This window comes from Fonsecaea nubica (genome assembly GCF_001646965.1).
Source record: "Fonsecaea nubica strain CBS 269.64 chromosome Unknown Scaff35, whole genome shotgun sequence".
NCBI classification, from domain to species: domain Eukaryota; kingdom Fungi; phylum Ascomycota; class Eurotiomycetes; order Chaetothyriales; family Herpotrichiellaceae; genus Fonsecaea; species Fonsecaea nubica.
Window position 1 is genome coordinate 1 of NW_019173708.1, and position 13,778 is coordinate 13,778.

The following is a 13,778-nucleotide window of genomic DNA, read 5'->3' on the forward strand; positions in this document are numbered from 1 at the left end:
TGTCTCTTGAGTTGTGGTCTTATTTTCCGCGGTCTCTTAAGATTCGTCGACGTTTTCCTTGTCGTTTGCATTTGTGGTTTCTTACGTTACTTCGTCTGCAGTTTCTCCAGAAGCTACTTGCGTAGTAGGCTCAGCGGTGGCAGGCTTCTCCTCAGCAGGTTCCTCATCAGGTTCCTCAGCAGGTTCCTCAGCAGGTTCCTCAGCAGGTTCCTCAGCAGGTTCCTCAGCAGGTTCCTCAGCAGGTTCCTCAGCAGGTTCCTCAGCAGGTTCCTCGGCAGGAGGCTCCTCAGTAGCTTCAGTAGGTGGTTCTTCCGCTGAAACCTCCTCCGAGGCGTCACCTGTCGTTGAATCTTCAGCTTTCTCCGAAGACCCGTCTTCAGCGGTTTCCGCTGACTTCGTTTCTTCAGCTCCGTGGTCTTCGGTTGCGTCGTCATCCGCAGGTATTTCCTTAGTCGACCCACCCTCCGCCACGACCTCTTCCGCCGTGGCCTCTTCCGCCAGTCCGTCCTCGGGAGGGCTTTCTACTATTGGCGTTTCTTCAGAGGCAGCTTCTTCATCTTGGCTGGAGCCTCCTCCAGCCGCTGGTGCCTCGACGCCGGCTTCTGGTGATTCCTCATTTTCTGCACTTTCCTCTTCTTTTTCTTCAGGAACGGGATCATCAGAGGCAGTGTTCTCCTCTGTATCGTCGTTGTCCCGGTCCCCATCAGCCTCTGTAGTCTCAGGCGCCAGGTTATCGTCCTGTTCGCCTTCCTTTTCCTCCCCATCCGACGCGTCAGGGTGCGCATCATCTGCCGCTTCTAATGCATCTGTGGCAGGGCCATCACCTTCGTTGCTGTCTGGCGACCCTTCTATCTCAGCATCGTCGGCCGCTGGTTGTCCGCTTGCTTCAACTGTTTCCTCCACCTTTTCTACGGGCTCCGAAGCGGCAGATTCGTCGTTGGTCTTGCCTTGTTCTGAAGTTGACGGATCTTCTGCCTCAACGGCAGGGCTTTCGGCCGTTGCCCCGCCATCTTCGGGCGCTGGCTCTGCGGTGGAATCGGACACACCTTCTTCACTTTCTATTGCGGGTGTTTCGGCGCTTTCTGCGCTCTCACCCGACGGCTGCTCAATATCGGCCGCTGACTCGGGAGAAGCAGGACTGGCTCCGACGTCAGACATGGCCTTTTCTAAGACTTCAGTAATTTGCTCTGGAGGAACATCGGCTTCCTGCATCTTCTCCACCACCTCCACCACTGTCTCTGGTTCGGAAGGTTTGTCGCCGTCGCTCGAATCGACGGCGGTAGCATCAGATGAGTCAGCAGGATCTTGGTCTTCGCCGAGATCCTTTGGTTCGCCCTCGGCAGGCTGCTCGACATTCTCGTTTTTCGGTTCCTCTTGGTCTGGCTCCGCGACGGTGTCCGATGCATCTGCCGATGCCTCGTCTTCATTCGCGGCGGGAGCACCATCTTTCTTCGACTGCACATCCTCGCCCTCGGGAGGCGTCTCAGAGGGTGTTCCTTCTGCTAAAGGATACGTCAGAGTGAATCAATTCAGGGATAGGTTTTGATGCAAAATACCGTTGTCTCCATCTCTCGCGACCTCGTCAGCGCTAGCGTCCTCTGGCGCCGTTCCGTCGTTCATGATAGTGGTGTCTAGAGAAGATGGTCAGCGTAAGAACCAGGGTTTTCGTCGAGACGCAACTCACCCTCCATATCCTTGGGTTGTTCTTCGGAGGGTGCGGGAGGAAGCTCTGCGACAGCGTCAGAGGTGGTGGCTGTCTCCTCATTCTTCAACTGGTCGTCAGTATCAGGGTTGCTGGGATCAATTTCCTCGGGTGCAATGATAGGATGAAGGGAGTATGTAACGGCGCTTGGATCAAATGTTTGCCATTGATAAGCAGGAAGTTTGGCGTACTGGAACTGGGACTCGTATGACTGAGCCATCGCCGATGTCTTTGGATTCATCAGACCGGGGTTCAGGGAAATTCTTCTTATTCTTTCTCCTTTTAGCCTTTCCCATGGCTGGTGTGCCTGGGGTTGTAGAGGCACACTGCTGTCAGGCCAATCTCTCGGTGCTACCAATCTTTCTGTTGCGCAGGGGTCATAAACGGTGCGGAGGGGTCGGAAAGCACAATGACGCTATCTAACCGACTCAATACTGGAGGGCAAACCCCTCATGAACCTCGTAAAGTGACGAAAAGATGTATAGGAGGGGGAAGGGGTGGCTGAAGGACGCATCATGGTGGTGTGAAATCTGGTTGAACGGGAGGGTGACCTGCAAAGCCCAAGCATGAATCATCCCACCGGGCAGCAGGGCCACTTCAGCCAAAAGATGAACGAGAATCAAGGCATGCTTGTTTGGGATAGCAGGCCCCGGCAATTGGACCACGTCAACGATGAAAGGCTCGTCTGGCGCATATTTGGATGGGCAAAGTCTGCAGAAACCATGCGGCGATATGCGGGTGGAAAATGATACAAAGCAGCATAGTTCTGACTCAAGGTCAGACAACTGCATCAGTGAGTGGAATAATCCAGCCCAAATGTCCGCAATTGGACGAAATGTGCATGGTGAGGGCGACGATTGGATCGCGTAGAGACGGGAAGTCGTACCTAGACTGATGCCCAACAGAGGTGACTGGTCAGCCAGAAAGGAAAAATGTCTGCGGCCAGAAGGAAGCACTTTTTTCTTCGTCTCTTGTGGCGAGTGCCCATGTGTCTCGATTTGCTAGAGGGCTATGCAGTGTGCTGGATTCCTTGACGCCAGTTCGTCCAGAGACGTGGAGGAGTTCATTGGCGAAGCACAGGATGCTGCCAGCATCCTTGTTCAAGCACGGGAAGATCACAGGAAAAGGAAAGGAGCTTTTAGTGTCTTTGTTGGCGTGGGCAGTACCGATGAGGGATTGCTGCCATTGGCGATCCCAGGGGGAGGCGATGATCATGAGCTTGTCACAGTACAAGTGGTCGGATATTCGTGGTAAAGCAATGAAGAATCAAGAGAATTGGAAAGCAGGAGAAGATTTTTGCTCCCGAGAGGGAACTTTGGTACGGCTCGCGCCGATGGACAAACGGGCCGCAGAAAGGTTGCTGTGCCGCAGACCATTGTCGAGGACTTCGCCGTCTTCCTCCTGGTAGTGTTGTTGTTTGGCTGCTTGGATTGAGTTGGTGCCTCACTTCCAAACTCCGCATTTTATTTGAGGTTCAAAGAGGGCGCAGGGATTGAGGGGGTATACACGTGACCCTGAGTCACGAGGGCTTCGACAGTCAGTCACGTGCTGACTGGGACAAGTTCCTGGGGCCTTTTTGGCCCCCGGTGAATCTCATGGCTCACATGGTCTTGATTGTTTATCTGAGCTGTCGATCCATCTTTTCTCTCCAATCTTCGCCATATCGTTTCATCGCCCAAATGACCGAGGCGCTTGATAATGCCCAAAGTCCCAGAATGGTAAACAGCCAACCATTCCCGATTGCCGCGATGAGGGGAGCCACTACAACAGTGCCAACACATGATACAATGTTGCGGCACAAGTTATTTAAGGCAACACCAGAGGAGGATCGTTGTGGCATGAACTCGGTCAACATAGTGGTGGACATGGCGAAGATGAGCATGGACCCCACGCCGTAGAAGAAATTCGCAATGGCCTATAGCACACGTGTCAACGTTGGTACCTTGCATGTAACAAAGTTCCCCCATGTGTTGGTGATTCACGTTGACTTACCGGTGCTACCCACAGAACACCTTTCTCAACGGTCCATCCGTACCATATCAAGGCGCAAGGATAGACTAATGCACCTAGCCACGCGTTTTCGCGCATGCGGTCTTCTGGTCGAAAGATTAATTTTCCGTGTTGATCCACTCGATTTGCCTTGATCGCCTCGCGCCTCATGATATAGTCCATCCAGCGACCGCCAAGTACACTGGCAAGAATATACCCGACGGAGTTGGGCAGATAGAGCAAGCCGATGATGATGGTCGAGAAGTCGTAGGGCTCCCTCTCAAAAGAATACTGGATACTGATGTTGAGCATGTAGAGCGCACCGAAAGTAACCGCCGAGTAATACACCGTCAGCAAGACAGGCATGAACCGGAGGTACAGGATGACGCTCAGTGGGTCCAACAAAAACGTCCGTGCAATCTTCAAGTACTTTTTTGACTTATCCTGTATCACTTCTCGGGTCGACGTTCGACTCAGTGAAGGTCGATGGCTGCTGTTGTTGATCGACGATGCCACATCCGCCAGGACTTCCTCCGTCACATCCTTGCGTATCTTGAGGGTTTCAGGCAGACCGAAGAAGATCAATGCCCAAGTCAAGACTGAAATTTTGCATCAGGAGCCGGTTTCTTTCAGGCGACGAGACAATTCTAGCTTAATGCCAGAAATGCTGGGGGCTTACCTCCGTATATGGCGAGAGCCCACTGAGTTGCTCTCCAGTCCCAAACTTGGCCGAGAATACCACCCACGATAGGTGCCAGTAATGGCCCACACAGAGGTCCCAAGAAGTAGATCCCCATCGCTCTGCCCCTCTCGTGTGACTTCCAGATATCAGCGAGCGTTCCCGCGCCCACGGCTTGCACAGACGCCGAAGCTCCTCCAGCCAGCAGTCGCATAACGATCAACATGGATATTGAATGGGAGACGGCGCTCAAGACGGAGAACAAGATGAATAAGGCAAATGAGGTGATGTAGACGGTCCGGCGCCCGGCCGTCTCTGAAAAAGCCGACCACCAGAGGGGGAAAATGGCCATGCTCAACATATATAATGAAACTGATAGGTTGGTGGTGGTCGCGTCGGTGTGCAGGGATCTAGCCACCTCATCCAGGGTCGCTAAACGGCAATCAATTGAGTCAGTCTAGGGGCAAACTCCGACAAGATCAACGGTCGACGCAACATACGTAAAATGATGGCGCTAGCCACGGGGGCGGCAGCGGCAGTAATGGCCACGACGAAGGTGATGAACCACTTTATGCTATTGCTATAATCTGTGGGTTCTGTGACCTCGGCCATGACACAGAAACGAGCAAAAAGACCACGTCTCTCCGACCGCGGTACCTTGACAACGGGCCGTTTGGGAGTTATCGTCCTGGTCAGTGCAGCTTGACCGATTTCGACATCATGCTGGACAACGACTGTCGAATGACCCGAATGATCAGAATGAATGGACCGGCTTTCGAAAGTGTCATCATGCTCTTTCCCTTTCGTCAGTCCCTCCTCCGAGGCCGGACCACACACGGTATCTGGCGAGGGGGGGAGTTTCTCGAGGCCATCATGAGCCATGTGCGCAGTCCGAAGAGCGACGGATATAGGTCAGACTTGAACAGGTAAGCTCGAGTATTTGCTGGCAGAGTCATCATTCAAACATTTATACCCAAAGAATGAAGCCAAAGAAAGAACGTTAAGAAATGGAGAGCGAGAAACGGATGTTGGAGAATGCGCATATTAAAAGGTACGGTCAGCCGCATGTCGCCCGGGCTCGCAGATCCTCAAAGGCAGGCATGGGCATGGCTTAAGCGGCCATTAGGTGAAAAAGGACGTCCACAGCGGCAAATGGCGTGCATGGGGTTGCTCTGTTGCTCGAGGGCCATCGCAGTTTACCGGGAGGCCAACATCGAAGGACGGATTCACCGCGGTCGACAGAACCAATGACGACAAGAGAATGAGGGGGATTAAGCATTGCTAGTTGTGGGGGAGGAGGTTGAGCTGGCGATAAGTCCCATCAGATGGAGAGATCTAGGGCTGATGATGGCTATTGTGCCGTTATTGCCGGAGAGGGAGAGGGACCAGAAAACAATTGGCAGAGATGAGGTTGTTAGATTTTCTTCGGCGAACCTCGAGGTATTTCCCGAGGAGCCGCTTGGCGGATGAGGAGGCAATTCTGACCACCAGAATAGTACATTCGCAGAGATATTGTGAAGATGGCCATGTCGTGCCAGTCAAATGCTCAATTGAAGGCAAGGTGAATTGGATGGAATGAAGCTCGCAATGCGGGAAGACAGTCGGACTTGGCCTTCACCATTAATTGTTGATTACGTGGTCTGGCCCACTAACCCACGAACTCCAAACTTTTTGCTCTGTATCTTGTGCGATGGCATTATCCGACTCAATTGTCCATATAACCGAGGCACATCTCTGTACTCACTTGTACCTGGTGTGGTGTCTACCCCATTTGTATTCTGGGCCAGGAACGTGCCAAAGAACACCCAGCCTTGTCTTATGATTCCGGTCACGTTGATCACCCCGACGACATCATTGGAGTCAGGGCTGGTTCGAGGCAGAAACACAGCCAACGCAGACACACAGAAGCCCGCTTTTTAATTCCCTACATTTAGTGTATTAATCGGTACTACTTCCGACTTTGTCGCTGCGGTCATCCTAAGGGCTGGGACCAATGATGATCTGAGTAACCTTGTTAGTGGTCGAACCACTGAGTTGAGCCAATCTCCATGTCCTCCCATCTGACTCCTCACTACTACACTCGAGAATTTGTATCGCTGGCTAACAATGCGATAAGACACAAGAGCACAACATCACCGAGTCTGAGCGCGGGGCTGTGCATTCTCTCGAAACACTCTTGGACCACGGCAGCCGTCCACCCTACTCTTCCTAGACAACAGAACCGATCCGCCCACCAGTTCAATTTCTTCCGCTTCGGGCAAATTCGACACCACACCCTCATCCCCCACTATCCACCACCCCTCAGACACCGGCCATCTAGTCCGCTTCTTCCCGCTCGTCGTTTCCAAGCTTGCCTCAGACCGTTGTGTTCGGTTGCCGAGCCTGTGCTAGTCGAACCAACTGCAACCATGTCTTCGACAAACGCCACGGCCGAGAACCGTGAAAGGCTCAAGGGGCACATGTCCAAGTACGAAGGAGGCGCCTACGCGGAAGGCTGGGCCGAGTTGTGGAACAAGGGAGACTTCTTGCCCTGGGACCGTGGATCTCCATCCCCAGCCCTCGCCGACACGCTGATCAACCACGCCGATGTTATTGGCAATGCCCTTCTCGCCCCGTCGTCAGCAAATGGACAGAAGCAGCGGAAACGCGCATTAGTCCCCGGCTGTGGCCGCGGCGTGGATGTTTTACTACTCGCCAGTTTCGGATATGATGTGGTCGGGCTAGAATATGCTGAAAAGGCGCTTGAAGCCTGTGAAAAGTATGCGGCTGAGAACGCCGCCAAGTATCCCGTCTATGATGAGAACATCGGGAAGGGAAAAATGGTCTTTCTCCAAGGGGACTTTTACAATGATCAATGGGTGGAAAAGGCGAGGACAGAGCTGGGTGCTGGTAGTGAGTGGGACGGCAAGTTCGATCTCATTTATGACTATACTGTGAGTAATGTTCCTTCACTTCTGATCTTCTTGTCGCCGCCTTTGTCCTTCCCTTCAAGTATGAGATCTCATCTTCGGGGCGGTTGATCTTTGTGTCACACGCATACATCTTTAGCTGACGTAGGAATCCTTACTCACACCTGCCCTTCCAGTTCTTCTGTGCAATGCGCCCAGGCATGCGTCCTGCTTGGGCGAAGCGCATGACCGAACTCCTCCGCCACTCCCCTCGAGCAAATCTTGTGTGCCTCGAGTTCCCAGTTACCAAGCCTGTCAAATCTGGCGGACCCCCTTACGGCGTCGCTTCAAAGACATACCTCGAGCATTTGAGTCATCCAGGAGAAGAAATCCCCTATGACGAGGAAGGCAATGTCAAAATGAACCCACTAGCACCATCCAGCCTCGGTGCTATGGAAAGGGTGGGGCATTGGCATCCTGCCGACACGCACAATGTGGGCAAGGACAAGAACGGAAATGTAGAGGATTATATCTCGGTTTGGCGTCACCGCTGAGATCCTGGTGGTATTTTTCCCCACGTGATTGGTTAGCTAGGAGACGAGAGCTTGATAGGCATCAGGTGCTGTCCAAAAGCCTCCGTTTTGTTTCATCGGCCATTCATGATTCCACATGGAACAATAGGTACCTGCTCAGCTTTGGTCCACTTTCTTCAACGCATTGTAATGCTCACCAAGCCCAAAACTGTGTCGATAATATGCCAGCCAAATGGTGTCGTTTGAGCTGCCTTGGGAGGAAATTTTTTCCACTCGGCCGCTCGCTTGGAGCACGTTGATTTCGACATTGAAAGATCGCGCAATGGCCTGCAACTCCAACTCCCCACCCCATTCCGCCGTATCTCTGATCTTTTTCACATATGCGTTCAAGGGCTCCTCCATGAATGCCTCAAAATCCTCGGGGTGGCTGGCCATAAACTCCGCAGCGGCGTATCTAACTTTCTCATATGGCTGCTTGACGTTCCTATCTGATTTTGCTGCGAGAATGTCGGTAGACATGCTGTGTGCGCAGGCGGAAAAGAGACAGTGACCGTCGGGTCGGATGAGGGTTTCTGAAAGGCCTAGTTTGGTCATCTGTTGCTTCATGTCGGCGAGTTCCCGCTCTCGGAGGTCGGGGAGGTTCTCTGCCTCGAGAGCTGCGGCCGCTGCTTGTGCCTCCTGTTCGGCTGCTCGACGTGCTAGCCTCGCTTTTTGCCGATTTGGCTTTCGAGGTCGGGACTGGTCCGCGGGCGATGAATCTGCTGTGTCGGCCTTTTGAAGTGGCTCTGATGCAGCTTCTGGTACGCCGTTGATCTCTTCTCCCACAGGTTCACCAACGTTGAGATCCTCTAGGGCCTCCTGTAGCTCACTGACATCTTGGGGTTGTAAGGCCTGAATCTCAGCCTGCTGCTTTTCAGCCAGTACCCGTTCGAGTCTCTCACATTCATCGTTGACACCCTTTCTGGTTTTTTTGGTCGCGTTCTTCTTTTTCTGCGTGATTTGTGATTGGAGATCTCGCTTTTCCTTGCGGTGTTTCGCAAGTAATTCTTCCATGGCGACCTGTTGAGAGTAGGAACTGACTTCACCTAACTTTTGGGCATTACGACGAATTCTTTCCCGTGGCACGCGTCAATCTTCTAGGTCCCGGATGCACTTATTTCAAAGATGGCGATGACTTGATGTCGGCATTGGTCGCAGATACTTGAAATTTGTGACGCCACATTTTTCCACCAGAAGTGGCACAGATGAGGCTGTGGAGGCTCCTGGCATCTGGCACGTGTTCGCCAGCGTGGCGCGCTTGGCTTGGCACTGACATCTTTTCTTAGACAGACAAGGACAGACTGGCGGACTCGGCTGACGAACCTGGTTGGGTAGGAAGTTGGTACACACCAAGCAGATAATTAGGCCATCTGGCAAGGGCGGGCTCCGGGGCAGCACCCACTGCCCAGCGCCCGCCACGAGCTCAATTAGGCTTCAGGGCTGATGGCTGCCCCTCGATTTCCCCGTCCCACCTCGAAACAACAGCGCGCGGCTGCTTCGAAAATGAGAGAAGCCAAAGCATTCTCATCACAAATCCACCTCAGCGGCTATTTGGCGTAGACCTGAATTGCCCAATTTCATTCAAATCTCTCACTTTGATAATATTCCGGTATACAAATCCCTTACTGGCTAGGTCTTACGCAAACATCTTCGCGCTACACCTGAAGTGGCCCCCACCATAGACCCCGACCGGACTCGCTCGCCGCATTCCAGGTTCACAGTTACTCCCAGAGTGTCAGCACTGCTCAACTCTATCGTTCAGCCGCACCATATCCTACGACCGAAACCCTGCCTTGCCTTCCCGACCTTCTTGGCCGGATCTCCTTTAAAGCACCTGAACTGCTGCCTTGACCTCTCTCGCTACGATCCACCCCCCTTCTGACGCTGCTCAAATACCAACCCAAAGTCAGTCCGCAGTTGTAGGAGCAATAGCAACATGGGGGACCTTGCTGGGCGCAAAGTGTTCAAGGTTTTCAATCAAGACTTCATTGTCGATGAGAGGTATACCGTGACAAAAGAGTTGGGTCAGGGTGCATATGGTATTGTCTGGTAGGCCTCCCTACGATCGCGCGCTGGAATGTCGCTGACTTTGTCAAAAGTGCTGCCACCAACTCGCAAACGGGAGAAGGAGTGGCCATCAAGAAAGTCACCAATGTCTTCAGCAAGAAGATCCTCGCGAAGCGAGCATTGCGCGAAATCAAACTGCTGCAGCACTTCCGAGGCCACCGCAATGTCTGTTGTCGTGATCAATCGAGGAAAGACCTGCTGGCTGACTAGGCACAGATCACTTGTCTCTACGATATGGATATTCCCCGACCGGACAACTTCAATGAGACGTATCTCTATGAAGGTATGTTGACCCTCGTTCTGAGCGGAGACAGTTGTTGACATGCACCAGAATTGATGGAGTGTGATCTCGCGGCCATCATTAGATCTGGCCAGCCACTCACCGATGCTCACTTTCAATCTTTCATCTACCAAATTCTGTGCGGCCTCAAGTACATCCATTCGGCAAATGTATTGCACAGAGATTTGAAACCCGGAAACCTTCTCGTCAATGCCGATTGCGAGCTCAAGATTTGCGATTTCGGCCTTGCCAGAGGTTTCTCTCAAGACCCCGAGGAGAATGCTGGATATATGACCGAATACGTCGCAACTCGATGGTATCGTGCTCCAGAGATCATGCTCAGCTTTCAGAGCTATACCAAAGCTAGTATGTTGGCATTCGATGGACACCTGAATTGCAACTAACACGCGAACAGTCGACGTGTGGTCGGTGGGATGTATTTTGGCAGAATTGCTCGGTGGCAGACCCTTCTTCAAGGGTCGGGACTACGTCGATCAGCTGAACCAGATTCTGCATTACCTAGGCACCCCTAACGAGGAGACTCTCTCGCGAATCGGATCACCTCGTGCTCAGGAGTATGTCCGAAACCTGCCATACATGCCCAAGATCACATTCCAAAGGCTGTTCCCGCAGGCGAACCCTGATGCCCTCGACCTTCTGGACCGAATGCTGGCATTCGATCCCTCGTCTCGTATCTCGGTAGAGGATGCTTTGGAGCACAGATACCTTCACATTTGGCACGACGCCAGTGATGAGCCTGCTTGCCCCAAGACCTTCGACTTTGCGTTTGAGGTTGTGGAGGATGTCCAGGAGATGCGCAAGATGATACTCGACGAAGTCATGAGATTCCGTCACCACGTTCGTCACCAGCCATCTCAGAACCCTACTGGCAACATGAACGTGCCTATTCCCGAGAACCCAAGTCAATGGAGCAGCCATGAGGATCCAAGGCCGCAAGAGCCGGGCGCTTTTGCGACGAATGACCTTGAACAGGAGCTGCAATTGGGAGCAGATATGAGACGATAGACGATTCTGAACCTTGGGGCTTTTGCCATTTCGTTCAGCTTGGAGATGATATCAACGGAGTATTGATGCACGAAAACAACACAATTCACTTGCTTACATGCCCTTCGCACAACTTCTGTACCGTTTCAATATACCAACCTGGATTTGGGAAGAGAAATGCATATTCCAAGCTGGGTCGTAGCTGACGATTATCGATAACGTGGTCAGTGTTCTCGCTCTCTCAACTGTCCGGATTTCACATCTGTTCACAGTGGAATACACGTTATGACTTAGTCTTCACTTGTCCCTTCACTTTCCCTTCCTGCCATTTCAACACCCCTCAGCTTCAGGACCGGTCGTTACTTCTACTGCCACTTCCTCCGTCCATCATGGGAATTCTTACACTTCCTGCTCGGCTCCCAACGTGGATACAAGCTGTGCTGCTCTCAGGGTTGCAACGTCCTTGCTGACCTCGATACCAGCAAACAATTCGTCCCGTATCCTGAAAGCTAACCTCAAGGTTTCCTCTCCTCATCCTCGGTGTTAAAACATGACTGTTCTCATCCTGACCTTGATTTTCTGCGCTTGGGCTGTCTCCAGCCCTGGACTACCTGATATTTCAACTACAGTCGTGGGCAAACTGTCTGATGTTCCAACAGGATGGACTCAGGTAAGGTGTTTCTAACCCGGAACAAGGTGTTGCTGACTGACACAAAGAAGGGCAAACGACCGAGTCCGCAGGAAATCCTCAAACTGCGCCTCGCTCTGCACCAGCCTGCCATAAACGATATTCACCAGCACCTACTTGACATCTCTACGCCTGATCATCCATCCTACGGTCGGCATCTGGAGAAACATGAACTCGACGACCTGCTGCGACCAGCGAGCGACACAGTTGCCGCAGTCACAGACTGGCTCGCGGGTGAAGGCATTCTGGAAACAAACATCACATATCAAGGATCCTGGATTACATTCAACGCTTCCGTCTCCCAAGCTGAGAGTCTTCTGGGCACAAAGTTTCATGAGTACCACAATGGTGAAACAACTTTGATTCGTACCTTGCAATACTCAGTCCCGACACGTCTGTGGCAACTGATCACAACAATCCAACCCACCACCCGGTTTGGTCAACCTAGAGCACAAGCTAGCTTTATGCTGGAAACCAGAGACAATCCTGATCCTGGATTAGTTTCGCCATTTGGCGACCCTGACCTTCTGACGACCTATAATGCCACCTTTTGCAATAGCACCATCACCCCGGAATGTATTAGAGGCATCTATAGGATGACTGATTTTCAGGCCGATCCCAAGGCAAAGACGAAACTTGGTGTCTCTGGCTTCATCGAAGAGGGAGTGTATTTTGACGACCTTGAAGATTTTCTCAAGCTCACGGGTGCCAGTAATCAGGCTCATGACTTCTCCATCGTCCCGATCAACAATGGAGTCAGCGACCAGAAAGGCGTGAACAAGACTGCTGAGGGTAATCTCGACGTAGGTCTACTGTCCGCGCCGTAGCCTCAATCATGATCATACTAACTGGCTCCAGGTGCAATACTCCGTGGCCCTGGCTCGAGGGACACCGGTAGTCTACTACTCAACCGCTGGACGAGCCCCAATGCTCGCAGATCTCGACCAGCCGACGCCTTCTCTGAACGGCAGCAACGAGCCATATCTTGATCAACTCCACTTCTTGTTGGGTCTCAACAGCTCAGACCTTCCCGATGTTCTTACCACCTCGTACGCTGAGGACGAGCAGACGGTACCTTTCGACTGGGCGAGGGAAGTATGCCTTGCATTTTCCTTCCTCAGTCTGCGTGGAGTCTCTGTGATCTTCGCTTCAGGTGATACTGGTGTTGGTAGCGCGTGTCAATCAAACGACGGAAAGAAAACACCACGCTTCACACCGAATTTTCCAGCGACATGCCCCTATGTAACGGCCGTGGGAGGGACCTATTCTGTGAATCCAGAAATCGCAGCTGCTTTCTCCTCAGGAGGGTTTTCCAACTACTTCGCAGCACCATCTTACCAGGTCAACGTCACGAAGGCCTACTTTTCCAGGTTGGGTAATAAGAACAAAGGGTATTTCAACGCCTCTGGGCGAGGCTACCCCGACGTCTCGGCGCAATCAGTGCGCTATCTGATCGAGAACCAAGATCGTGCAGAATTTTTGTACGGAACATCCTGCGCGGCGCCAACTTTTGCAGCTATTATATCCAATTTGAACAACAAACGGCTGGCGCAGGGGAAGGGAAAGCTCGGCTTCTTGAACCCTTGGCTATATTCGCAGGGCTACCAAGCCTTCAACGACATCACGCTGGGACGTTCTCGTGGATGCTCAGGTCAAGACATGTACACTGGTCAGCCAGCGCCGAAGATTGCGGATGCCGGGTGGGACGCGGCCCCAGGATGGGATCCAGTTACAGGTTGGGGTACCCCGGACTTTCAGAAGCTTTCAAGTATGATGGCTTCGTGAGACGAGGGAGAAGCTCGCCAGACGTTCGAAGCATGTATTGAGACAGAGCGACAGGGCGGGGAAAGAAAGTGTTAAGAGAACCGGGGGTACTAGGGTCGGGCATAGCAGATAACATTGAGGTGG

General features: G+C 52.5%; 5 protein-coding genes across 5 annotated transcripts; 3 read left to right on the top strand and 2 right to left on the bottom strand.

Moving 5' to 3' along the window:
• Positions 1-3,320: 3,320 nt before the first annotated feature.
• On the bottom strand, positions 3,321-5,252 carry AYO20_05781 (hypothetical protein; the record flags this gene model as incomplete). Its single annotated transcript, XM_022644073.1, has 4 exons — positions 3,321-3,617; positions 3,695-4,290; positions 4,371-4,802; positions 4,871-5,252. 4 exons carry the CDS (start codon positions 5,250-5,252, stop codon positions 3,321-3,323), a joined length of 1,707 nt encoding a protein of 568 aa, XP_022499833.1.
• A 1,526-nt stretch (positions 5,253-6,778) lies between these two features.
• Positions 6,779-7,812, top strand: AYO20_05782 (hypothetical protein; the record flags this gene model as incomplete). Its single annotated transcript, XM_022644074.1, has 2 exons — positions 6,779-7,303; positions 7,456-7,812. The coding sequence occupies 2 exons, from the start codon at positions 6,779-6,781 to the stop codon at positions 7,810-7,812; spliced, it is 882 nt and encodes a 293-aa protein (XP_022499834.1).
• A 135-nt stretch (positions 7,813-7,947) lies between these two features.
• AYO20_05783 (hypothetical protein) lies at positions 7,948-8,844 on the bottom strand (the record flags this gene model as incomplete). The annotated part of the gene is made up of 1 exon (XM_022644075.1): positions 7,948-8,844. The coding sequence occupies one exon, from the start codon at positions 8,842-8,844 to the stop codon at positions 7,948-7,950; it is 897 nt and encodes a 298-aa protein (XP_022499835.1).
• Positions 8,845-9,766: 922 nt separating this feature from the next.
• AYO20_05784 (mitogen-activated protein kinase spm1) lies at positions 9,767-11,203 on the top strand (the record flags this gene model as incomplete). The annotated part of the gene is made up of 5 exons (XM_022644076.1): positions 9,767-9,879; positions 9,930-10,062; positions 10,114-10,180; positions 10,229-10,543; positions 10,593-11,203. The coding sequence occupies 5 exons, from the start codon at positions 9,767-9,769 to the stop codon at positions 11,201-11,203; spliced, it is 1,239 nt and encodes a 412-aa protein (XP_022499836.1).
• Positions 11,204-11,732: 529 nt separating this feature from the next.
• AYO20_05785 (hypothetical protein) lies at positions 11,733-13,655 on the top strand (the record flags this gene model as incomplete). The annotated part of the gene is made up of 3 exons (XM_022644077.1): positions 11,733-11,852; positions 11,900-12,673; positions 12,729-13,655. 3 exons carry the CDS (start codon positions 11,733-11,735, stop codon positions 13,653-13,655), a joined length of 1,821 nt encoding a protein of 606 aa, XP_022499837.1.
• Positions 13,656-13,778: the final 123 nt, after the last annotated feature.